The sequence below is a fragment of the Carcharhinus amblyrhynchos genome, chromosome 24 (assembly GCF_965287045.1).
Source record: "Carcharhinus amblyrhynchos chromosome 24, sCarAmb.v2.hapA, whole genome shotgun sequence".
Taxonomy (NCBI): Eukaryota; Metazoa; Chordata; class Chondrichthyes; order Carcharhiniformes; family Carcharhinidae; genus Carcharhinus; species Carcharhinus amblyrhynchos.
In genome coordinates this window covers 22,845,175-22,872,427 of record NC_137347.1, presented here as the reverse complement: position 1 = coordinate 22,872,427, position 27,253 = coordinate 22,845,175, and the positions used below count along the sequence as shown (strand labels likewise).

At 41.4% G+C, this 27,253-nt stretch overlaps 1 protein-coding gene across 2 annotated transcripts in view; it reads right to left on the bottom strand.

Moving 5' to 3' along the window:
• LOC145357838 (grainyhead-like protein 3 homolog) overlaps nucleotides 1-27,011 on the bottom strand; it is a 98,170-nt gene extending 71,159 nt beyond the window's left edge. Inside the window, exon 1 of one of the 2 annotated variants that reach the window (XM_080211373.1) lies at nucleotides 26,864-27,011. In XM_080211373.1, the coding sequence (XP_080067499.1) occupies nucleotides 26,864-26,880 (17 nt within the window). In that variant the 5' untranslated portion in view covers nucleotides 26,881-27,011. Of the gene's footprint in view, nucleotides 1-16,608; nucleotides 16,978-26,863 lie in introns of those variants that run through there. The other variant, XM_080211374.1, reaches the window with a different exon arrangement.
• Nucleotides 27,012-27,253: the final 242 nt, after the last annotated feature.

Here is a 27,253-nt window from a genome sequence, read left to right as displayed (position 1 = left end):
GAAAAATTTGCCCATATGAAGTTCAAATATTATAGCACATTTGCTGGAACACCACACGCACTCATTCATTAATTAATGTTGTGCAAGTTTCATATACTTTGTAATATCCATTTATTTTGTAATGGACAGAAAATTGTGTGGAGTAGGCCCTAAAATTCCTGTCACATAACCCTGGCAAGCAAAGCAAAGCAAATTAATAGAATTACCACTAACATGCTATTCAATTTAGGTATGTCAACACATAAACAACTACATGCCAATGGTGCGCAGCGTCTTTGATAACTGATGTGACGTTGACCTATCGTGATTCTTTTTCCAAATTGTTACACAGAGAGAAATGGGGCCTGTAAGTTGAATAAAGTTCACACATTCAGAGGACTTTTATCAAACTTATGATGGTAAAGGTTTAACATTCTTGAAATTTATAAAATCACATGGTGCAGAAGGAGGCCATTCAGCCCATCAAGTCTGCACTGACCACAATCCCACCCTGGCCTTATCCGTATAACCCCATGCATTTACCCTAGTTTGTTCCCCTGATACTAAGGGGCAATTTAGCATTGCCAATCTATCTAACTCATACATCTTTAGACCGTGGGAGGGAACTGGAGCAGCCAGAGAAAACGAGGAGAATGTGCAAACTCCACACAAACAGCAACCCAAGCCGGGAATTGAACCCGGGTCCGTGGTGCTGTGATGCATCAGTGCTAACCACTGCACCAACGTGCCACCTTAAGCTTATGGCTTATAAGCTTATAGTTAAGGTTTATAGAATTTGCTTTTGATGATGTTAGCAGGCAAATGTTTAACATACTTTTAAGTTCATTATTTGAGGGAGACATGAATGGGATTGGATTCCAGAATTGGGAAATTCTCTGCATGAACATTCCTGGAGATTTTTATAAATTATTCCAGTTTTGACTGTTCTGTTTACTAAGGGTGATCACGTTGGTCGATCTATGAATTTGTTACATAAAGCAAGGGAGAAAGAGTTTTCTAAGTTTCACTATGATTAGAAATAAAAATAGTCCAGAAGGGTTTGCATTCTCCAACTTAAGCAGCTATTGCAAAGGGCCAAAGTAGTAAGAGGCCTTAATAAATCGAGGGCTTTGCGGGATTGTGACTCACAGAATAATCAATCCCAAACAAGCAGATCCATTACAAGGGCTACTACCTTGATTTCTGAATGAGTACAAGATAAGGATAAGGGTCTGTGATTGATGAGAGTCATCTGCTCTACATTTGACCTGTGAATCCACAATCGAGTATACTGTTGTCAATGAAATTGTCTCTTCAAGTTATGACCCAAGCTACCCCAAAGCTAGGATCATCACCTTTTATTTCTTTATTGTCTTTCTTTATTTTTCTTTTGCCCCTCCACTCTTTCCCCCCATTTATCCCCCTTTTCTTACCTTTTCTCCCCCTTTGCTTCCCCTTTTCCCCCTTTTTCTTAATTGTACCTTGCCCCCACGCATCTCTCCCCACACCTTCATCTGTCACAACTTGCTCTCTGATTTCAGCTTCTCTGCCATTTGGCCACACACACCTTCTATTCTCTCTATGGACTGTCATAAGCACCTCTTAGCCTTTCCCTTGTTTTTGTGGATATGACTCATCTTTCATTCTCTCACCCTGCAGTATAAATATCTCCCGCTTTCTATGCCTTTTAGCTTTGACAAAGGGTCATCTGACTCGAAACTTCAGCTCTTTTCTCTCCTTACAGCTGCTGCCAAACCTGCTAAGATTTTCTGTTTTGGTTTCAGATTCCAGTATCCGCAGTAATTTGCTTTTATTTTATCTGGGATCATCAGTAGAGACTGGGGAATTGAATTTGTGATCTTCTCAGTTAACAGTCTATCTGGTAATTTACCCCATGGGGGACTAAGGCCTTGAACCAGCAAGATCACAGATACAATGCCTTCTCAATGGCAGGATGCTATCTTGGAAACCTATCTTCAGGTTAGCAAAGGAGAAATCAGAGTTAATTTCTATTTCTGGTTGCTATCCAATAATGCTGGGACATAAGAACATAGGAATTAGAAGCAGAAGTAGACCAGATGGTGCTTCAAGTTCATTCTTTCAGCCTTGAATACATTCAACTTTGGAGCATGCACAACCCTCTGGGATGGAGAGTTCCAAAGATTCATAACGCTCATATTCCTCTTCATCTCAGCCCTAAATGACCAATCCTTTATCTTAAGTCTGCATTCCCATGATCTAGATTCTCCAGCCAGGGAAAATAACCTCTCCATGTCTACTCTATCAAATCCCATCAGAATCTTGAATGTTTTAAGGGGGTTACTTCTCATTCTTCTAAACTCCAAAGAATGTGGGCCCAATTTATCCATCCTCTCCTCATAGAGCCAATCTAGTGAATCTTCACAAAGTAAGGATATCTTTCCTCGGATATACAGATCTATACAATGTACAGAATGCCCGATGTGGTCTCACCCACACCTACTGCAGCAAGACTTCCTTACTCCATTCCCCTTAAATAAAAAAAACATGCCATTTGCCTCCTAATTGCTTGCTATGCTTGCATGCCACTTTCCTGTGTTTCTTGTACAAGTATTACACTCGTCTCTCTGAACATCAACATTTAGAAGTTTTGTGCCTTAAAATATATTTTACATTTCTATTCTTACAATCAAAGTGAGAAACCTGACCATTCCCACATAGTACTCCATCTGCCTATATCTGTCTTTATTATTTATTTATTGTCACATGTAGGCTTACATTAACTTTGCAAATGAAGTTACTGTGAAAATCCCCTAGTTGTCACACTCCGGCGCCTGTTCAGGTACACTGAGGGAGGATTTAGCATGGCCAATACACCTAATTAGCACGCCTTTCAGACTGTGGGAGGAAACCGGAACACCCGGAGAAAACCCACACAGAGACGGGGAGAATGTGCAGACTCTGCACAAACAGTGACCCAAGCCGGGAATCGAACCTGGATCCCTGGCACTGTTAGGCAGCAGTGCTAACCACTTTATAGCTTCTCTGTGTCCTCCACAAAGCTTACAGCTTTGCATCATCAGCAAGCTTGGCTATATTACTCTTAGTCTCTTTGTCTAAGTCATGAATGTACATTGTAAATAGCTGAGACCCCAGCATTGATCTAGGTGACATTTCACTAATTACAGCTTGCCAACATGAAAATGCCCCTTCTATCCTTATATTCTACTTCCCGTCCATTAACCAATTCTCCTTCTATGCTAATATATTATCCCAACCCCATGAACACTTATCTCGCACACTAACCCTTTGTGTGACACCTTATCAAATGTCTTTTGGCAATCCAAGTAATACTGGTTCCCCTGGATCTATCCCATTAGTTATACCCTCAGGAAACCTATCTTAAATGAACCTAATAGGAGTTCCCTCTTGTATCACCACATTGACTCTCTCTGATCATACTCTGCTTTTCTAAGTGCATTGTTAAGACTATCTTAATAACAAATGGCAGTATTTTTCCAAAAACTGGGTAAGCAGAAGGTGAAACAGGCATGCCTACATATTGTTAATCAATTATGCAGTGCAAATTTCCTTTCCACAAACTTCACTTCCTGTTGCTTTTCTATCAGTATTAACCATTGTGATTTTTATGTCAATATTTTCCATTCAGTCTTACTAGAACTATAGAATCATAGAATCCCTACAGTACAGAAGGAGGCCATTCAGCCCATCAAGTCTGCACCGATCACAATTCCACATAGACCATATCCCCATAAACCCATACATTTACCCTGTGAATTCCCCTACTACTAGTGAACTATTGCAATACAGTTACAAGCTCGGAATGAAAACCCTGACATGATTATATAAATAGACTACACAAGAAACAGAAAAAAAGAGTTGCATTTCTATAGTGCTTTTCATAACCTCAAGACATTCCAAAGTACTTCAGAGTCAATGAAATATTTTTCAGGTGTAGCCACTATCACAATGTAGATTTTTTTTAATCCCTACAGTATTGATGGAGGCCATTCAGCCCATTGGTCCACGCTGACTCCAAAAGTGCATCTTACCCAGGTCCGCCCCTCCTCCCTATCCCCATAACCCTTGTGCATTTACCATAACTAATCCACCTACACAACATCAGACACTAAGGGGCGGTTTAGAATGGCCAATCCACCTAACCTGCACATCTTTGGACTGCGGGAGGAAACTGGAGCACCCAGAGGAAACCCACGCACTCACATGAAGGAAACTCATGCAGACATGGGGAGAGTATGCAGACTCCACACAGTTCTCACTCCCAAGGCCAGAATCAACCTGGGTCCATGGTGTAAATATATATATACATTAAATAATGTTTTACATTTGTAAAGAAGATAATATAGATAATTGGTTACCCATTCCTTGGCATTTACTAAAAAGTCCAAACCATAAACATACAGACAATAATAAAGGCAAATAATTGTTTGGTCAGGTGCTTGGATACATTAGTCCAAGAATTATGGTGTTGCTGTTCTGAGTGGGCTGCTAATAGACACTCAAGAATGGTTCAGGCCAATTTGAAAAGAAATAATAGCACCTTTCACAACTTCAGGATATCCCATGGCACCTTACAATCAAGGAAATACCTTTCATTTTGAAGTGTCCTAATTGTTGTAATGTAGGAAGCCTTGATCCCACAATAGACTTCCAGTTAGATCCCTCCAGAATAATCATAGAATAGAGAGGCGGCACAGGGCCACAGTGGTTAGTGCTGTTGCCTCATAATGCCAGAGACCCGGGTTCAGTTCCAGCCTCAGGTTACTCTCTGTGTTGAGTTTGCACAATCTCCCCATCTCTGTCTGGGTTTCCTCCAGGTGCTCCAGTTTCTTCCCACAGTCCAAAGGTGTGCAGGTTTGGTTGATTGGCTAAGCTAAGTTGCCCCTTAATATCAGGGGGTTAGTAGGATAAATAGGTGAGATTATGGGGGATAGGGCCAGGGTGGGATTGTGGTCGGTGCAGATTCAATGGGCTGAATTGCTTCCATCTGCACTGTAGGGATTCTTTGATTCTAAGATGAGGAACTCAGAGGTGCATTGAGTATAGCCTGTATAAATTCCCACTGACTCCAAACCACAGCTTTGTTCCTGTTGTTTTAGGAACAGAAGTATCTAATAACTTTTCAAAAGAATGAAAATAGCCTTTAAATTTTTGGCTAGAGATTTTGACAGTAAGCTAACAGGGCCCTCCCATAGTAATCTAATATTTCAATGAAGTGCCAAGATTGCCTAATTAGTCCCGAAACCATTACACAATTTTCAACTTATGGAACCATTTGGAGGCAGGGCTCTTCAATTATCTAAAGCATTAGTCACAATGAAACCTGACAGATTCAGACATGCTGTTGCTAGGGGTGGTTCGAAACTACAAGCTCCTTGGATCCCTGAACTGTTATATTTGTTACAGTGGGCAGCGCACCCATACTTCCATTCACTGAGCGTTACTCTCCATAGAATTACATAGAATGCACAGTAAAGAAACAGACCTTTCAGCTCAACAAATTTGTATTAGTCTTTATGCTCCTCTTCCTTTGCACCCATCTTCACTTAACACTATCAGCATAACCTTATATTGAGTTCAGCTTCATATAACCATCCAATTGTCCCCTAACTGCACCAATGCCAAATAGCTCAACAATGCAGAGGGATCTGAGTGTACAGGTAGACAGATCACTGAAAGTGGCAATGCAGTTGGAGAATGTAGTCAAGAAGGCAGAAGGCATGCTTGCCTTCATCGGGCTGGGCATTGAGTTTAAAAATTGGAAAGTCATGTTACAGCTTCATAGAACCTTGGTTAGGCCACACTTGAAATATAGTGTTCAATTCTGGTCACATCCAAAGGTGAAGGCTTTGGAGAGAGAACAGAAAAGATTTATCAGGATGTTGCCTGATATAGAGTGTATTAGTTATGAAGACGGGTTGGAGAAATTTGTTTTTTTCTTACTGGAGCGATGGAGGTTGAGGGGCAACTTGATAGAAGTTGACAAGATTATGAGGGGCATGCACAGAGTGGATAGTCAGAAGCTTTTACCCGGGGTGGAAGAGTCAATTACAAGGGGGCATAGGTTTAAGGTGTGAGGGGCAAGGTTTAAAGGAGATGTATGAGGCAAGTTTTTTCACACAGAGGTTGGTGGGTGCCTGGAACTCACTACCGGAGGTGGGGGGTGGTTAGTGGAAGCGGATATGATAGTGACTTTTAAAGGGCATCTGGACAAACACATGAATAAGACAGGAATAGACAGATATGATCCCTGGAAAGGTAGGGGGCTTTAGTTCAGTTGGGCAACATGGTTGGTGCAGGCTTGGAGGGCTGAAGGGCCTGTTCCTGTGCTGTAATTTTTTTAATGTTTTTTGTTCTTATTCCCTGTGATGATTAATTCCACATTCGAGCCTCACTCTCGGCAAATAAATTTCTCCCGAGTTCCCCAAATTAACAAAATTGGAGATTTTATCTTTTGCTACCTCAAAGGATTTGGAAAAACAATGCAAAATATACTCAAATGTTTGTGAATGTAAGGCAAAGTGGGTTTGCTTGTGATGACTTTTCATGATATTCAATTCAGAAGAAGCTGGCATACCCAGAGTAATGTAACAGTACGACTGATGGGATGCTATTGATTAAGCTTTGGGGGCCAATGTTCAAGTCAATAGGTCAGGTATAATAACAATATCGGTGTGCTGAAATTATAATGTCAACTCAGCAGTTGCTATGCAAAGCTAAATCCCAAGGCTTGCAGAATGAAGTGCTGGCCTTGTTGGAAGCTACCAAGACAAGTTATGGACACATTTGAAAATGCTGCCTGTGCAGTTTTGGCCTTGTGCACCGAGTGTGGTGAAGGGTGTGCTGCAGAATCTTGGGACAATGTAACCCCTGCAAGATAAAGGGATAAATGTCAAAGGAATTAAAGGCTCAAAGAATTGAAGCAAGCATTTGCAGAATTGAATGGAACAAACAGAGCAACACTTCCTCATGCTCCTGATTGGTCCATGATAACATTCTACTGTTGAGGATGAGAAGGGTTGTTCTATTCAACACTCCCAGGACAAATTAATGCACCCTCCTCCATTGGGACGCTGGCTACAGCACCTACTAGATATGGGAATAAGCATCGGAGATATCACAAGATTCCATACCACAAATGATGCATTTTGAATGGCTTCAGGTTTACTGTTCATCTCAGCCAAGGCATCACGATCTTATATATCTTTCATTATATTTTGTGCTCACCCATACTTGAGTGAGGCTGTATTCATGGTGTAGGATACAGTTGAAAACCTTGACACAATTTTATCTTCTATACTTCTATAATAGAAACATGGGGGGGAGGATTTGTTCACATTGTACAACAGCAGCGCTAAACAGGCTAAGGTGATTCTGAGGGGCCAGACAGTAACACTGGGATCTACCTATGCTGCTCACTCAGCTTTCACCACCCATATCACTGAGATTTATAGCAGTGCTACCCAAAGCTTTCTCCTACAGTCACTGGCAAACAGGGTGGACTTTGGATTGAACACAAAACAGTTGTCATTGGCTCCCTGCACTCTAGATCATGTATCACTGCAGTTATATTGGTCATCACTGCATGGAATTCTCCCATTTTCAGACAAAATGCCACACAGTGGGCAGGAATGTGGAGTGTTTTGAGCTGTGATGCTCAATGGTAAAACATGCCAAATTTCCCAGATCAGGCATCATTAATTATCCACTTTGGCAGGAAGAATAGAGAAGGAGCATATTATTTAACTAGAAAGAGTGCAGAAACGAGGGTTCAATTCCCAGCTTGGATCACGGTCTGTGTGGAGTTTGTATGTTCTCCAGGTGTCTGCATGGGTTTCCATGAGTGCTCCGGTTTCCTCCCACAGTCCAAAAGACATGTTGTCTAGGTGCATTGGCCATGCTAAATTCTCCCTCAGTATACCTGAACAAGCACTGGAGTGTGGTGACTAGGGGATTTTCACAGTAACTTAATTGCAGTGTTAATGTAAGCCTACTTGTGACACGAATAAATAAATTTAACTTAACTTACAGAAGGAATTGAGTGTCCTGATGCACAAATTACATAAAGCTAGCGTACAGGGACAGCAAGTGATCGGGAAGGCAAATGAACGGTTGGCCTTTAATGCAAGGAGATAAAAGTAGGAAAGTTACATCTGTACAGGGCTTTAGTGAGACTGCAGGTGAATTTCTTCCATTGTCATACTAAATGCCATGGCGGGGCTGGGAATGTGAAGAGTTTCCTGCTGCAAGACATCATGCCAAATCTCTCAGCTTCGATCTCATTAATTATGTAGCTGTGTGTTTCACACTATTCCATGGTGGAGCAGGCCTGGATGATGCACAGTCCATCATCATTTCCAGGCTCCATATCGAAAAGGTGCCTAACATTACTGACCCATTATTGAAGACAATAGGTGAGCCATCTGGAAATGAACCAAACATCCGGGAGCACTCCGGGGCCAGAAGGCCTGAGAATGAAGATAGATCTCCAGGAACATCATGACGCTGGAAGATGGACCCCCTCCACGGCATCAAATATGGAAGGTTTACCTGTAGATGCTCCTGCCACCCACTGCTATGTTTCTCCAGGGTCCAGGATTGTGGGCAACCTCCATCCTGAACTCCATGTACCACCCCAAGTATTGTCCAGATGAGTCCTGACATCTGTATGCCACCTTGTTCCAAACATGTTTCATATCAGCGTGTTTTCCCATCGGCATCGTGGAGAATCTTCATCTGCATCCTAATTACAGGAGGTAAATGAGGTTCAGGCCGGCCTCTGATGGATTTTCTGACCCGCCATGGTGAGCACCAGCAAAAGATCCCACAGTAAATTCAAGAAACTGGTTTCTTGGTCTACCAACTACCTCCGGCATCAAAAATGGCAGTGGGACTTGTGAATACTAAGGAGTACTGTGCCCCATGTCTTGCTATTAAGTGGGAACAGAGATGAAACATCAGACCCTGTTTGATCTACTTACTGACATCAGTTTGACCGACTACAAAACAGAGTATGGGCTAAAGGTGCTGAAAATGCTGGAAACACTCAGTGAGACTCAACATCTGTCCAAATACCCCCTATTTTCCCGATTGCTCCTCCTATCACCATGGGGCCATGAAATTTCAGCCTGTTAACACTGTTTTCCTCTCTACACAGATGTCATTTGCTGAATATATCCAGCATTTTCTGTTTGTCATTCATATTAACAGCGTCTGCAGTGTTTTGCCATTTTATTGGGGATTAAATGCTGTTGCTCAGTGATAAAAGTTAGGAAGTGGTTTTTCACCATTCACTACCTACATGAATGATGAAAAACATTGCTGAATTGTTTCGAGTTTTCATTTAAATATCCTAGAATCAAATCTCAAGTCTTGTACATCCAAATAAGTCAATTTACTGGACTTCATCAATGTAATCATATAGCTTAATGTGTATACCTTTTAAAGTTTTGAGTTTTCTCTGAACCCTGTGTCAGCAACACTATTGATGCCATGTACTCTTTAAAGGGGAATGTCTCTTAATGTCTTAATTTAGAAACAAAACAAAGGCAGGAATGATAAAAGCAAAAGACCGCAGATGCTGGAATCTGAAACAAAATGCTCAAACAAACAAACTCTCAATAGGTCTGACAGTGTCTGTGGAGAGAGAATAGAGCCAACTATTCCAGACTTGAAATACTGACTCTATTCTCTCTCCACATACAGGAAAGGAAATGGTTACTTTAGTTGATACCTTTGTTTTTAATCATCCAAGAAATAAATAATCTGGCTGATCATACTGTTTTGCCAATTCCTCTACAATCCACAGGAAGCACAGAGAATAAAAGTTCTCAATCTACATTTATTTGGATGTATAAATTAAAAGAATTGCAATATCAGGTGTCTGGAGCTACTGCAAAGTTCTGTGCATCACTGCTCTCACTCACAGACACATGAGGAAAGATACATGTGAACTGCAGGAGGAATGAATTGCATTTTTCAGGAAAATTGTCATTTCTTATGAAATTATGTTACTCCAACAGAATAATCTGGTCTTTTCTGGTGCAACTGTTCAATTTGCAGATTCTTTTCAATTTTCCACTGCTGGTAATGGTAAATGTGAAGAGTGCTTAATCAAATGCAAATATTTGGAAAGTTGTGGGTAATTATAACATGAATAAACTCACAGTAAAGATAATCCCACCGGTGCAGACATCCACCAAAGTGAATGGATCAATTTTCATTGATTTCAGTGCAGGTATGACTCAATTTATAAACTGACCCATATGACTGGCAAGTTCCATGGAGCAGGTACGCTCTGCTGCTTTGGTTTTGTCATGGGTGGCACTGTGGTTAGCACTACTGCCCCAGGTTCAACATCACTGACCTGTTATTGAAGACCCAGGTTCAGTGGCAACCTCAGGTGACTGTCTGTATGGAGTTTGCATATTCTTCCCGTATCTACGTGGGTTTTCTCTGGATGCTCCAGTTTCCTCCCACAGTCAAAGATGTGTAGGTTAGGTGGATTGGTCAGGCTAAATTGGACCTTAGTTAGGGGGATTAGCAAGGTAAATACGTGAGGTTATGGGGATTTTTCCCCATAAAATTTTTATGGAATTTTATGGAATTTTTCAGTTCAGGTTTTCCAGTTGTACCTTTCTGATTTACATTTTGAAGTATGTTGGGCAATTTTAACTTGTTTTTTAACATTGTCAGTATAAAAATGCCAAGCACAGTATCCTACCAACAACCACACTCAAAGAGAAGGGTGCACCATAACCTGGGAGCTATGAAATAGCCCAAAGAGATGGTCATGTTTGTGTAGTGGTTATGATGCTGGACTATTAATTCCAAGTTTAGGGCTATCATAAAAAGCATGAAGTGTTATTAGTTAACTCTCATTTATGGTTACTTATAATCAAGAATTTAGTTCATTCTGTCCTTCAGTGATGGAAAGTTCTAATCTGCCCTACGTGTGACATCAGTCCTGCAGTATAGTTGACTGTACTGCCCTCTAACAAGCCACTCAATAGTAAAACAACTATTACAGTCACCAGCCTGGGAGTGTGAGCAACACCCAGAAATTCATGGAGAATGCCCCTTGTTACGCCGACAAGGGATGGGAAGTGAATGGGGATTGAATGGCTTTTCTCCCAACTCGAGAACAAAGTTAAAAGAAACAACCCTTACAAGGAACAGGAAAAATGGGTGAGACAAAGATCCTGTTTGCCTCATCAGTGTTATTTTGTCTTTCTCACCAATGTTATTTTGTCTGCTGTGCCAATGTTATTTGCTTCCAGCGACTATGCGGTGCCAAACCACATTCCAATGGTGATTGCTTCCTACAACCAGCCTGCTATGTATATGTGCCTGCACATAAATATGCAGGTATATTAAGGCGTACAAATGTAATAAAAAGTGCTACTAATTTTTTTAAGTGTATCACTTTTTTTTAAATCCTAACTATGGAAATCTGGGCAGGAAGAGTTCCACAATTACTGAAAAATGATGCAAGTCAGTAAACAATGTGAGTGGGTTTCTAATCGTTCTAAGTCAGTTGCCATTAATCAGTGAGGCCCCTCAATCACATGAGCAGGTAAAAAGTCACATATATTGCAGTAGTCTTCAAATGTGCACCAATAACCCTATTGACATCACAGCACATCATCTGTTCAATACTGGAGCTTTTAGTTCTGAGCACATCATCAATGCATAACTAATAACATGCTCGAGAAATATCAGGAACTATTTCATCATTAATGATAGAATACAATTGAATAAATAAAAGGTTACAGAAAACAATATTTTATTTTATGAGATGGCACCTTCACAAAGCCTAGGTGAGAGTACAATTAAAATCTAATCTGTATATAAGTGAATAACTTATAAATAACATAAACTCTTACAAAGTCTAACTTCATTCAAATGTGAAGTTTTTGCTAACACCAGTCCCAGTCCATTACCAAGGTGCAGAGGAACAACATGAGTCTTTTTCAGAATAGGGGGAAAAAAGGGCCTTCTGGTCCAATAAACCTGTCCTCGATTGATTTCCAGCCATCTACTTGCATTCTTGTCTTATCTCTCAATTTCCTCTCTCTCTCATGAAAGACATATGGTTGTCCCTTGAAACCACTTCCAATTATATATGCTTTAAAAGTCTCCCTCTGGTAATTTACTTCTCCAGTCATTTACCCGTTGTGTAAAACATTTCCAGTTACCTTACCTCTAACTTTGTGATTCTTGTGATTTCTGATATTTGAACTTCTTGACGCAGTGAACAAAGTGCCCGGTCTATTTCAGCAATCCCTTCCATAATCTTGAAAACGTAATTTAAAAAACCTCAAAGTCTTTTATTTCCCCAAAGGGACCAAATCCAATCTCCTTAATCGCTGCTTGTAATTTTAAATTTTTGATAACAAGAATCATCTGAGTTGGATTTTTTTTCTGTCAGGGGCAGTAATAAGTCCATCCTCCTGATGACAGGTCCACAGACATGACTACCAAGGGGGTCTGATGAAACTTTAAGCATCAACAATAAGGTTTCTTCTGATTTATATTCTGTTTGGTGGTTAATAAACACACTATCTTATTGACCTTTGGCCTTCTACAACATTGCATAAGGCTGCAGGTGCTATACAAAACTATAAAACCCCTACTGCACAGATAGAGACCATCTGGCTCTCTGAAAAAGCCCCTTTGACCTATCTCCATAACTCTGCACATTTACCATGGCTCATCCCCCTAACCTACATATCTTTGGACACTAAGGGACAGTTTAGCATGGCCAATCCACTTAACATACATCTCTTTGGACACTAAAGGACAATTTAGCATGGTCAATCCACCTAACCTACACATCTTTGGACTGTGGGAGGAAACTGGAGCACCCAGAGGAAGCCTACATGGACATGGGGAGAATGTGCTAATAAACCTGGAAGCTGATCGTGAAATTAAGGAATAAGAGCAAAATAGGAAAAGCAGTGTGACGGCTTTTATGTCATTGTGTGGGTATTTTTTGAAACAGTGAAATCATACCCTAATCCTGGGCAGTAGATTTTGTACTTAAAATTAAAATAATAACCTTTACATTAAAATTGTACAAAGAAAATGCAGAATCGTGTAATTAAATGGTCATACCTCTTTATGGTATTGTGTATATCATATTGTAACGCTATCACATGGTACACAAAAAAGTTAAAGTTTGTTTATTAATCACAGGTCGACTTACATTAACACTGCAATGAAGTTACTGTGAAAATCCCCAGGCACCATAAATTCCCTTTCAAGAGAATTCAACTATATAAGGTTCTTATTAAAGATATTGATTGAGGTGATAATTCTGTTGCAATAAGCTGCGCTCTGAACTGATTGTTGCGCCAATGAAATGGGAATATATTTGCCACAACACAGTCTATCTTTAGTGTCATTTTCAGGGCAGCTCAAGGAATAGTACACACACGAAGTAATCTATCCAATGCTTATGAAGGACACTATAATCATAATAGTCTTGAAATGTAATTGAAATGTCCCCTTTCACATTAAGCGGCATCCGTAACAAACTCTAAATGCAAGGATGAGTTATGAGAAAATATTGCTTAAATCTCTTACATTACAACGAAGTCCACACTTCAAAAGTACTTCACTGGCTGGGATGTGAAAGACATTATACAAACATAAGTTTTCTTTTTAAAAGGCTCTTGATTGCTATTTAGTTTGCAGTCTTTTTTATACATTGCAAATCAATTTGAACAAATGTATTTTTATTGTCCAAACCTTATTGTTCCCATAATACAGGTCCTTGAAAGTTTTCTCCAGGCACAGTCACAGCCATCATTGTTTCACACAGAATTATTACAAAGTTCAAAGTCAGTGGTGCAGAGATGATCCCCATGTTAATATGACTCACCTTTTCCGACATTTTACTGGAGACAGTCCAAGCAGTGAAGTATTAGATGAGGAGAGAGTTCAGAAATTCTATTACCAGCACAAACTCTCAATTAATGTCCACAATTGGTGAGAGAGAGAGGAGTATAATTTTGGATAGAATGCTCATACTATGATCCCATGAGAAATATTAAAACGTTAATCTGTTCCGACATCTATAGGAATGTTAGAATAGAAGTGGGATATTTAAGATCTTAAACCTGTTCCACCATTCACTGAGATCACAGCTAATTTGTGACCTAACTCCTTTACCCAATATTCTTTAGCCTTGGGTTAACAAAAATCTATCAATCTCAGTCGTAAAATCAACAAATACCATTTACGGAAGTGAATTCCAAACTTAATCCACTTTTGTGTAGAAGTGTTTCACTCCTGAAAGGTCTGGCCCTAATTGTCCCCTTGGCCTATTCTCCCTAACCAGCCAACAGAAATAGTTTCCCAACTTGCAAACTTAAGCTTTCAAACTCCTGGATGGACGGCATGGTGGCGCAGTGTTTAGCGCTGCTGTATCACAGCATCAGGGATCCAAGTTCAATTGTGGCCTTGGGTGATTGTGTGGAGCTTGCACATTCTGCCCTGTGCCTGCATAGGTTTTGTCTGGGTGCTCTGGTTTCCTCCCACAGTTAAAAAATGTCCAAGTTAGGTGGATTGGCCATCTAAATTTCCCCTAGTGTGTAGGTTAGGTGGATTAGCTATGGTAGATGCCCAGGGTTTTGGGGATAGAATAAAGGCTTGGGCCTGGATTGTATGCTCTTGAGAGGGTCAGTGCAGACTTGATGGGCTGAATGGCCTCCTTTTGCTCTCAAGGGATTCTATGATTCTATGAAAAAGGATAAATAGACTACTTTCTAGTTTGTGTAATCTCTCCTCGTAATTTAATCCATGGAGTCTAGGTAACACCTTGGTAAACCTATGCTGTATTCCCTCCAAGCACAACAGACCCCTTCTGAAATGTGATGCCCAGAACTGCTCACACTACTCCAGATGTGGCCTAACCAGGAGTTTGTATAATTGCAACATGACTTCTAGTCCTCCAATTTCTCTTGATCAGTGCCATTTGCCTTTTTTTCATTATATTTTAAAGACCTATGTATATGGAACCCAAATCCCTTTAGACTTGCACTGTTTCTAGCTTTTTCCCATTTTGAAAGTAATCTATTCTGTCCTATCTTGGTCCAAAATGAGTGACTTCATATTTGTCAACATTGAAATCTATTTGCCACAGTTTTATCCATTCACCTCATCTATTAATATCGCTTTGTCATATTTAAACAAGTGATACAAATCCTGCGTATTTTCAGTATTGTTTGTATGGAAATCTATCTTCAAAAGGTAGCGAGTTAATGTCCCTATCTCTGAGCCAGAAGCTCTGGGTTTGAGTCCCAATGCAGGACCTGATGGCCAAGGAAAGTGTGTTTATAACATGGCCCACAGATTATCAACGTGCAAAGTTCTTCCAACAAGCCAACGGTAGACTGTCAGAGTAGGGGAGGCTACTGGTCAGTTATGCTTGACGTGGAGTGGCACCTCTCTGGCAACAGGGTGGCAACCTATGCCAAGTAAAAACTCACTGGGTGGGATTTTCCAGCCACGCTCACTGCAAAACCGTAAATCCCACCTGAGGTCAACGGATCTTTACATGGTCCGCCCCCCTCGTCGCCTACAATTCCCATGGCAGCCGGAACAGGAAAATCCTCTCTGCTATTTAATCAGATGAAAGTCTGCCTTGCGCGCCGCTAGGTGTGGGTAAAAAACAACAATCACTAAATAAAATGTTGATAGGTTCTTTCTGTTGTGAACATTGCATAAAACACAGCATAGAAACAGGCCATTTGGCTCAGCAGTACTGTGCAGGTACTTGTACTCCACATAAGCCTGATTGTGCTCAAATTGCCTTGTTCCACCTTGCCCCCATATCTCTTTATACCCTTTTCCCTCATACGCGCATCCAATCTCTCCTTTGTTGGGTTGATGTTATCTGAAAATGAGTTCTAATTCTCACCATTCCTGTGTTAGGAAATTCCTGCTAAATTTTTGCTTAATCTGTTGTGGCAATCTCATTTTCATACCCCTTGTTCTACACTCCCCACATGTAAAAATAGTTTATTCGCATCCAGCCAATTGAAAGCCTTCATAATTATAAAACCCCTTCCTCTTACTCTTCTTCAGAGAAGAGAACTAAGCCTGCTCAACATTTCCTTATAGTTGCATCCTCTCAATTCTGGTTACATCTTTGTACATTTTTTTGTGCTTTGCTCAGGACCACATTTTTTTATTGACATGTAACATGTAGTCAATAAAAAGCACTTGCGGTTCACATGTGGTCCAGTCAAGGCTTTACTTAAATGTAAATTGCACATTATGTTTCCAAGAACAGGTTTTCTATTAAAGAGTAGTTACTGGATAGTATACAAGAATTTATTCACAATTATAATTTACCTACACAGCAACATTCTTTGCATTTCCAAAGAAGTTCACTGTGTGTAACTGAGATACTTTGACATGATATGGCACTGCATAAAAACAAGACATTATTAATTGGACATTTATAATGTAGAAGCCATCATTATGTATTGTGCTGTGTGCTTGGGTACATAATGCTGTAACATTACCATCCACCATTGACTGTTCCATCTCAGACAAGTTATTCCATTCTTTTCTATACTCATGATCTAGTGCACCTACCTTTTCATAAACTAGGTTGTAGCTTTGTGAGTCTCCTCTCCAATCGAACAGCTCAGCTTGAATAACAACACGTTGGGCTTTCTGTTTGAACACAACGATGCTTCACTCCCAGTCTTGCTCAAACTGAATGTGCTGCAATAATGCGTGAACGTCACCTTTAATTTGTTGGACCGCATGCAGAACCACAATTTGCTCAAACTTGACTTGACATGGTGGAGAATCCGTTTCCCCCCCAGTTTGCCTCAAGACCCTCCAAAAGCAAGAGCTGAGTGTTGGCCAACTTATTCCATAAGAGACCTGATAGCAGCCTTGGCAAACATAATGTGAGTCAGTTGTATATCCAACATCACATTAATAAGGAATGGTTTAAGCAGAGTCTTGTGGCTAATACAAATATGTCAAGCAAAGACACCATAAAATAAAAGCTGGAAGCTTAATAACAACTGACAACAATCTGAGTGTACAATCGCAATGTTTAATGAACGGTTTTAGCGTATCTGTCCTGATCTCATTGACTTAATTTTGCCTCTTGGCAAAAGAAGCATTGGCCCTAAAATCAGCAGTAAACAGGTGCCCTCTAATTGGTATTGCTCAGGCAATGCTGCTTTGTTAGAAGGGTTCTTTGCCTTACAGCAGTTCAAGATTTTATTAAGGTTTGAGTGCTTCACGCATGTCGAAATCACATACATTGGCAATGTTACTTCATCTTAATGAGCTTCTTCACTTTCCCAACACCCACTCAATAAGGAAGAAAATTGCACACATAGAAATGTGCCTCTGGCGAGCCAGTACTCTGCTGTCGAAACCAGCAACTGACAGCAGGGTACTTTAAGTTTGTGTAATTCAAATGGTGGGCTTGGTCTGACAATGTGACAAGTTATCTGTGATCACCTTGACTTACAACATCACAATAGGAACTGAGGGAACTAAGAGTTTGTTGACAATAAAAAGCCTTTCCTAACCCTCTCTCTCTTCAAGTCACGCAATCAAGTTTAAGTGCATTACAACACAGGGAAGTTTTTTTTTAACAAAAAGACATACTTTTTTTTCCTGTCTCTTGATTTTTTTTGGGATTAACCAAAGGAATAGCAATTCCATAGGTGATCGCAGCAGGAAAATCCGGTCAGTTCTTTCATAAGTTGTTGGTCTCGTGGATCTGGCACAAAAAGTGCTTTTGGGCTAGGAAGCAAAATACTGTGGAGGCTGCAAAGCTTAAATAAATATGGAACATGCTGCAACTACTCAGTAGGTGCGGCCGCAAGTGTTAAGAGAGAAACAGAGTTGATATTTCAAATCTGTTCTGAAACAGCCCGATGTGGGTCTTGCCCACCTGCTGGAGGATCTTGAGGATCTCCAGTCAGTTCCAGGAGGGTAGTGGGAGGCCTGGTGATTTTTAGTATCCTTCAAGCACTTTCGTGGCCAGCTTGGGATACCGGAGCATAGCAAAGGAAACTCTACCTGTCAATGGTTGCCACCCAGTCAGTGGCCAGCAGCTCTCCATTGCTCGTCAGCGCCACCAGGAGAGGTGGCAGCTGCTTGAAATACACCCATCTGAGGCCTAGTGTTACTGAAGGACCCAGGTCCAGAGCTGATTGAGGGTGGGGATGGTGTGGCAATGATGGAGGGGGAGGGGGGGTGTGTGTATGGGGGTCAGTAGCAAGCACAGCTTTCAGTGGCCACCCCATCCCAGATGCTGGGTTCCTCAATTAGTCACTGACAATGAGGGACCCTCCCTTTGGAAAGCTTGGGTAAACCGTGCAGCTCCCATTTATCCCTGGGTTATCACTGAATTGTTGTGGTCTCAGGAATAATGGATGTTAATTGACTCATTTATGAATCTAATTGGCAGCCTGCTGTTGGTGGTAGGATATTCTGTGTCAACCACGCCCATCCTCCAACCAAACACTGACATGAGGCTGTTCTCGGGTTAAGTAGGCCCGGTTACCATGGTTCCCGCTGTGACAGGCTGCGTTAAATCCAGCCCACACATCATGTCAGACCTGCTGAGTATTTCAGTATTTTTTTAAATCTAAGTTAGATGGGTTTGTTTCAAAAGTAGAGAGCCACTGGAACAATATTAATGGTGTCAACTTCTTTTTAAACAATATACAAAAAATATTTCCATTTCTCTCCTCTGTTCCAATTTAATAACAACTGCTCTATACATCTGAGGTGCATCATTGGCACTTTGGGGTGGTTAGATATCATGAAAGGTGCTAAATGAACTCATGTTATTTCTTTCTGCCTTTCTTTTCTGAAGTTCCTGTTCCAAGGAGGGACACAGTTCCAGGTCACTGTCTTACTCTGATTCCAAAGCCAACTGCCTATTCTTCTTGTGTTAGAATATACCCTGTAAAGCCACTAAGCCCCATGGACCTCGCAGGTCACAATGTCAGTGTAAATGGGAAAAATAAACTTGGGTTTGGAGTGGGATCCAGTTCCACCAGGTTTTTATTCCATTTTCTTTTCACTGTGAAATCCTGCCCTGTTGCATATTTCTCCTTGGTGTGGATACCATTAGAAAAGGTGAGACTAAGGGGAAAATAACATGCATCAGAAATCCCACCATTTCCACCATCAGTGTGCAGTGTGTTCCCAAAGTAAAGTACATAATACGTAGGTACACTTGTGTGTCAGAATAAGATCTGTCAGAAATAGGGTCCCAAAATGCAAAAATTGCTGTTTTCACAATGAAAGTTTTAGGACAGCATCAGCCACTGCCACTCAACTCCAAAGCTTCCACAGACATATCCCTAGTGCTCTGTAAAATGGATGGTCAAGGAACACCAGAAATGGTGCAAGTGTCTGCCCTCCAAGGCAGATCATCTGAGTACTGAAATTGAAATGTCAAACATTATGGGGCCTGAATGAGCAGCCATTGTGACCGCGGTGATTCTATCCTCCTAGCTGTTTACATACAGTATAATCGCTACTGTACAGAAAAAGGACGTTCGGTCTATCAGGCCTACACCAACAACAATCCCACCCAGGCCCTTTCTCTGTAACCCTACATATTTACTCTGCTAATCTCCCTGACACAAAGAAGCAATTTAGCATGGCCAATCAACTGAACCAGACACTCTTGGAGTGTGGGAGGAAACCGGAGCACCGGAGGAAACCCACCCAGACACAGGGAGAATGTGCAAACTCCACACAGGCAGTGACCCGAGGCTGGAATTGAACCTGGGTCCCTGAGGCACCCTAGTGCTCACATGCAGTTATATTCCAGCACAATCATCCAATAGTAATCAGCATCAAGGACTCTTTTGCAGCCCCTGACGTGAACTATATTCACCTCCCTGCAGCTCCTCTGACAATGTACATTCCCTCTCTAATGAGCGTCTGCAATATATTTGTTCAGCCTCTTCTGCACACATTCTTGCAAATAGCATTGGAACATCATTGGCAGATGCCCAGAAGTTCATTATCTGCCTTTTAGTGTTTGTTTCATTAACAAAGTACTAAATGTGTGACAAAGTGTTCATCACTTGAACAATTGCTATTTTCAGTTCAGTATATTGACAAGTTACAGAGTTTGTTTTGGACTGAAATGGTAAAAGAATAAGTTCGTCTATATATATATCAACGTGGCTTTCAAATTTGCGAATTGAACTTGCTCCCCTGACAAAACCCATTTTTGTGAAATATATCTCAAATCATTTCATTATTTTCTCATTACAGCGTAGGAAGCGTTGCATGATTTCCAATTTACAAACAATTTACGCTGCTAAATTTCTCTCCCCGCCACTTACTTCAAGTCACAATTTTACGAGCTCAATTGAATTTCTAATTGTGAGTCTGGGACCTGTTTAAAGAGCAGAATGGTTGTGTTCTGCCAGACAGCAAGGCAATTAAGTGATTAGCACATCCACATTTACAATGAGGAAGCGCAGATGGCACCACAGAGTACCCAACAAAAATTCTCCTGACCCATTGTACACTGACACAAGGGAAGTGCTGCTTTTTAACAAAGGTATGTACTTTCCAGGTATACGCATGTGATGTGGAGTTGCTGGCATTGGACTGGGGTAGGCACAGTAAGTAGTCTCACAACACCAGGTTAAAGTCCAACAGGTTTATTTGGTAGCATAAGATTTTGGAGCACTGCTCCTTCATCATCACTCACCTGGTGAAGGGGCAGCACTCCGAACGCTCATGCTACCAAATAAACCTGTTGGATTTTAACCTGGTGTTGTGAGACTATTTACTATGCAGAAGTAGATATGGGTTTGCAATTCTGAGTTGCGCATCCACATCATTGACTCAACTCAAGAGTTTTTAAAGGAGTGACTGGCCAGGCCAGACTTTTTCCATCTGGTTCACAAGGATTCTGCAATCTCCAGCTGTCTTAGAAGAAAACAATTCTCCAAGTTACACAGCAAAGTCCTGTGTGAATCCCACCGCCCCATCTCTTACATCTGAAGTAAATCTTCTCGTCCCTCTCCACCTTTTTCTCATTAATCAATAAGTTCCGCCATTGCATTCATCGCTGTGTTGGTTTTTTTTAATCCATTTTGGTTGCAGTAAAAGCTGTATGATCATTGGATTCAAAACATCAGCTCTTTTCTCTCCTCACAGATACTGCCAGAGCTGCTGAGATTTTCCAGCATTTTCTCTTTTGGTTTCAGATTCCAGCATCTGCAGTAATTTGCTTTTAGCCTTAAGGTCATTGTGGTCTACAGCTGATCTCAGATTTTACCTGATCAGCTGTACATTAGTCACATCAATTCATAGGTTATACCCATTTATATGAACTTATTTCATAACCAGTTAAGATCTACATCTCTTGAGATACATCCTGTGGAGTCTTCCTGTCTCAAATTGCATCCATCTCCCAACCGTGCAGCCAGTGGAATGGACAGATATCCATCAAATCTTACCCATGTAAGATCTCTGTCATTCAGTGAGGTACTTCACTCATCAGTTACATTAATTGAAACAAGAGTAGCCCATGTGAGGTTGTCATAGAATCCCTACAGTGCAGAAGAAGGCCATTCAGCCCATCAAGCCTGCACCAACAACAATCCCAACCAGATCTTATCCCTGTAAGCTCACATTTTTACCCCACTAATCCCCCTATCACTAAGGGCAATTTAGCATGGCGAGTCAACCTAACCCACGCACCTTTGGAATGTGGGAGGAAATCGGAGCACTCAGAGGAAACGCATGCCGACACAAGGAGAATGTGCAAACTCCACACAGACAATCACTCAAGGCTGGAATTGAACCTGGGTCCCTCGTGCTGTGAGGCAACAGTGCTAACCACTGTGCCACTGTGCCACAGTGTTGTTCCTTACTGAAGTGTGATAACATGACAGCAAGCAGATAAGGTCATAAGGTCATAAGAAATAGCAGCAGGAGTTGGCCATTTACTCCCTCTCTGTTTACACTTCCCACTGCCTCGACAAAGCAGCCAGCATAATTAAGGACCTCACGCACCCTGGACATTCTCTCTTTCTCTTTCTTCCATCGGGAAAAAGATACGAAAGTCTGAGGTCACATAACAACTGACTCAAGAACAGCTTCTGCTCTGCTACTGTCAGACTTTTGAATGGACTTGCGTTGAATTAAGTTGATTTTTCTCTACACCCCAGCTATGACTGCAACACCACATTCTGCATTGTCTAGTTTCTTCTCTATGAATGGTATGTTTTGTCTGTATGGCATGCAAGAAACAATAGTTTTCACTGTATGTTAATAGATGTGACAATAATAAATCAAATCAAATCAAAATCAAGCCTGCTCCACCATTCAGTAAGACCAAAGTTGATCTGAATCATGGCCTTAATTCAATTCTCCTGCCTACCCAGAGCCTGATGGTCAATTAAAAATCTGTCTGACCCAGTCTTGTACATTTTCAATGACCCAACGTCCACTTGTCACCAGGAGAGAGAAATACAATCGGTAACGTCCCTCTGAGAGAAAGAGATTCTCTTCATCTCCCTCCGCATTGCTAGACCCTTTATTTTTTAAACTGTGCCTGTTAGTTTCACAAGGAGAAATGTCCTCCCAGGATCCACCTTGTCAAGTCCCTGCAGAATCTTCCAAATCTCAACAAAAATTACCTCTGATTCTTCTAAACCTCCTCAGTATTATAGGCCGATCCTCTTCAATATTTAGAAAACTCCTTCATCCCAGAAATTAGCCAAGTGAATCATCTATGAACTGCTCAATTTCAAGTATCTCCCTTCTGAAGTATGGAGATCAAAATGTACGCAGTGGATTGAATGCTCCTAAGTCCCTGTCCACGCCAGCAGTTTGATGATGGGCGCTGAGGGAGAATCTGATGGGAGGTCCAAAAATCGGTATCACATCAGTGTGCATTTACAGCGGGAATTTTTGCTAGTGCCTACCATGGCAGGCTGGAAAACCCACCAGACGCTGGCGTGAACCTCATTTACTTCCCATTAATGGATGGGGATGAAGACCACACATACTTCCAATGCCAGATTCTCTGCAGTAATAACAAGTCAGCATAAAACAATGTGGAACACAGATGTTGGGACTGATCTGAACAATGCCTGGGGCTGCCTTCGGAGTTCAGGATGGAGGCTGTCAGCAACCCTGGACCCTAAAACGCCACAGCAGTGGGAGGGGGGAGAATCTATGGATGCATCTTCCAGATACAGGTGACCTGGAGGGGATCCATCTTCTGCCTCAGGATGTTCCTAGAGATCCATTTTCTTTCTCAGGAGGTGTTGGGCACCTTTTCAATATGGCACTCCAACATAATGGTGGACTACACATCATCCAGGCCTTCCCCACCACAGAATGCAGCGTCAAACACACAAGGGCATAATTAATGAAGTCGGAGATTTGGCACCTGCAGCAGGAAACAATCCACATTCCCAACCCCGCCATGGCATTTAGTATGACAATGGAAGAATTCCACCCATAGTCTCACCAAAGCCCTGTGCAGATGTAACTTCCCTACTTTTATACTCCATTCCCCTTTCAACAAAGGCCAACAATTCATTTGCCTTCTCGATCACTTGCTATACCTGTATGCTAGCTTTTTGTGATTTGTGTGCTGGGACATTCAGATCTCTCTGTACAATGGGTTTCTGCATTCTCTCTCCATTTGAATAACATACAGCTTTTCATTTCTTCCTGTTAAAGTGGACAAGCATTGTGGCACAGTGGTTAGCACTGCTGTCTCATCATCTTGGTGACTGACTGTGTGGAGTTTGCACATTGTCCCCATGTCTGCATGGGTTTCCTCCCACAGTCCAAAATTGAATAGGTTAGATAGATAGGGGAGTGTGTGGGGTTATGGGGTAGGGAGGGGGAGAGTGCCAGGATAAGCTATTCTGTTACGGAGTGAGTGCAGATTTGATGGGCCAAATGGCCTCCCGGCACTGTAGGGATTCTATAAGTTTACAAATGTTTTGTCTATGCATTTAATCTAACTATATCCCTTTGTATGCTCTTTGTACCCTCCTTACAACTTACTTTCTTACTTATCAGCAAATTTAACTACCATATACTCGGTCCCTTCATTCTGGTCATTAATATAGATCGTAATAATTGAGGTCCCAACACTGAACACTTGTTTTCGAACCAATCCTCTATCCATGCTAAGATGTTACCCCTAGAACCATGAGCTCGAATGTATTGTGGTAACCTTTTAGGTGACATCTTACATTTTTACAAATCCAAATGCGCCACATTTCTTAGTTCGTCTTTATCCATCCTTGTTACTTCCTCAAAGGGTTCAGCCAAGCACGATTTCTCTTTCACAAAACCATGTTGACTGTGCCTGATTGTATCATAATTTTTGAAATGTCCTGCCATTATTTCCTTAATGATAGATTCAAGCATTTTCCTAATGACAGTTGTTAGACTGTTTCCTGCTTTCTGTCTCCCTTCTTTCCTGAATCAGGTGACGGTCACAGAATTTAACATGGTTCAGACAATAAAGAGAAGAAATGGAAATTGGAAACTTAACTGCAGCATTTTAAAGTCAATGCAATCTATTTGGCTACAATGTGCAGAGATAAATGATAATTAATATTGAAATGCTTTCTAATAAACACAATTATGTAAGACAGCACATGGTTTGTAGAAAGGTACTAATTCGCTTTCTGCCTCTGACATTGCCATGGCACTGCAAATACACCATCCCTCAGTATAATTGAATAAAATGGATAACTGAAGGGAAACATCCAAATTACAGGAAGCCTGGCAGTGAACAGCTGCTCATAGCAAACCTTTTACAAATGTTACCTGACTAAATTTTCTTGAAAACCTAAAACACTGGGCAACACAGTGGGCACAATGGTTACCACCGCTGCCTCACAGTACCGGGGACCAGGTTCAATTCTGGCGTTGGGTGACTGTCTGTGTGGAGTTTGCACGTTCTCCCCGTGTCTGCATGGGTTTTCCATGCAGGTGCTCCAGTTTCCTTCCACGGCCCAGAGATGTGCAGGTTAGGTTGATTGGCTGTGATAAAATTGCTCCTTTGTTGCCCAAGATGTGTAGGATAGGAGGGATTAGCGGGGTAAATAGATATGGTTATGGGGATAGGGTCTGGGTCCAATACTCCATCAGAGATTCAGTGCAGACTTGATGGGCCAAATGGCCTGATACTGCACTGTAGGGTTCCTATGATTCCATGAATATGATTGTGTAGCCGCTCACAACTCACTCGCCAATGTGAAAACCACTCAAAACGTCTCTAGTGGTTTCCTTGGTACCTGACACGTCTCATTCTTGTTGTGCAATTCCCAGGGATCTTGATGGAAGAGGCCACATCTTCATTAAAAACACTGTTTTACCAAAAGTCTCAAAATACTGCTGTTCGAGCATTCAGCGCCAACTAAAACAAAACGCCTTAAAGATACACTTGGCTGACAACGACACGCATCTGCTTTGATCATCAGTGTCTCAATGACAGCTTTCGTGCATGTCCCTGCTATTTCTCTATCACTGAATAGCAAACCTCAACCAGTGGGTGCTGAAAATGTACAATCAGTTCAGATTGACAAATTAAACACTGAACACCAGTGAAGCAATCAGGGGATGTTCACCCCGACCCTTCAGACTGTTCACAGCCTTTTGGAGATGATACTAAATCCTGCAATGTTTTTCATTCGAGACCGTCTAGTATGCGCTGTGTCGTTAAGTAAATTTATTTTCTGAAGTTTTACAGCCTCAGCTTTGCCCACCGCGCTGAATTTATTTGTCTATTTAGTTTGGCTAACTGCTAAGTAGTAAAATGAAAGTGCAGCAATCGAGCGTGCAGACGCTATGGAAGAGACTTCAGACCTGAGGCAGTCAGAATGACTGGCCACAGTTGTGACATTGCCTAATGCCTATATAAATTCAGCGCATTTGATTACACTTCTGTGAATATTTAACAAGTAACGCAAAACCGTAACAGACAGCTTTTGTGCGGGTAAAAAATAACAGGCGAGATGGTCCATTCATTTATTTGCTATCTATTTAGTGGATTTACCATTATCCCAGTGAGGAGGGATAAGAGTTTGGGTATCTGAATGTTAAGCTGATATCCAGCAGGGTACTTGGGTCTGATAGCAGTTGGGTGATGACTCCCCTATCACATTTAATTAGTTGTCCTGATTTGGAAAGCGAATCAAACTAACAAACCTGTCCCTATCAGAAGCAATTTCGTTACGGGGAAAAAAAAGTCTGCTGTATGCAAACTAGTGGAAGAAATTAGTTGCCCCGCGTACTACTAGGAGCAAAAGAGAGCAGGGAGAAATTGTTTTCTAATGTTGGTGCGCATTCAAGAAGATGATTATCAAGTCAGATCATGAATGATCTGTCACGGGATAGTAAAACAGATCATTCACACCCATGGAGTAAATACAGAGACAAGTATAAACCTGTCCGATTTCTCGACGATTTCTCCTTTCTGACACTTCAATTCTCATCACTGTCCTGAACGTAGAATGGAGCATTTGCTGAAACCATGACTACAGGATGCTCTGATGCGATCACATGGTCAGACCTAATCTTTCAATTACATTCTTCAGGTTTCTTACGGTGGTAAGAAAGGAAGCCACACAACTGTGAACATTCCTAATAATGTTCACTTCTTCCACTGGGGATACACACAAAGCAAAAACCCATCACACCGCAGCACAAACTTGGCCCTCAACTTTTCAGGAAACACCACAGACTAATAGCACGGTGTAAACTGGCACGTGTTCCCTCTCCATGAACAGGGCAGTATCTGAAAATAAAGTCACGTTAACTGTCGAGACTTGTCTGTGCCACAGCATTCACTTACCCAAGCTCTTTGGACATAGTCTGGCTCTTCACAAACTCCGCAATTGATTTTTTTTTATAACAGCTGCTCTCACCCTCTCAGGTCAAAAAACATCCAGGTGGTTTTGTGTGATATTTCTAGTTAAAAGCTAACCGCGTCAGTGATGGATCTCTATTTATTTCCCTTAAGGTTCACTGCAGGAATTTTGCTGACAGCTAGATTCTCCAGCCTTGTTTCTGATTGGTCTCCTCAGATACAGGTACGCCTGCAGGTGAGTCAGACAGGTGTACAATAACAGGTGCAATCGCTTAACCCTTTAACCACTGGGTGCTTAGAAACTTTACCTTCCCTGAATTTTTAGAGCAGAAGAACTTGCACTAATTATAGTGCATTCCTATTGCTCCATATATC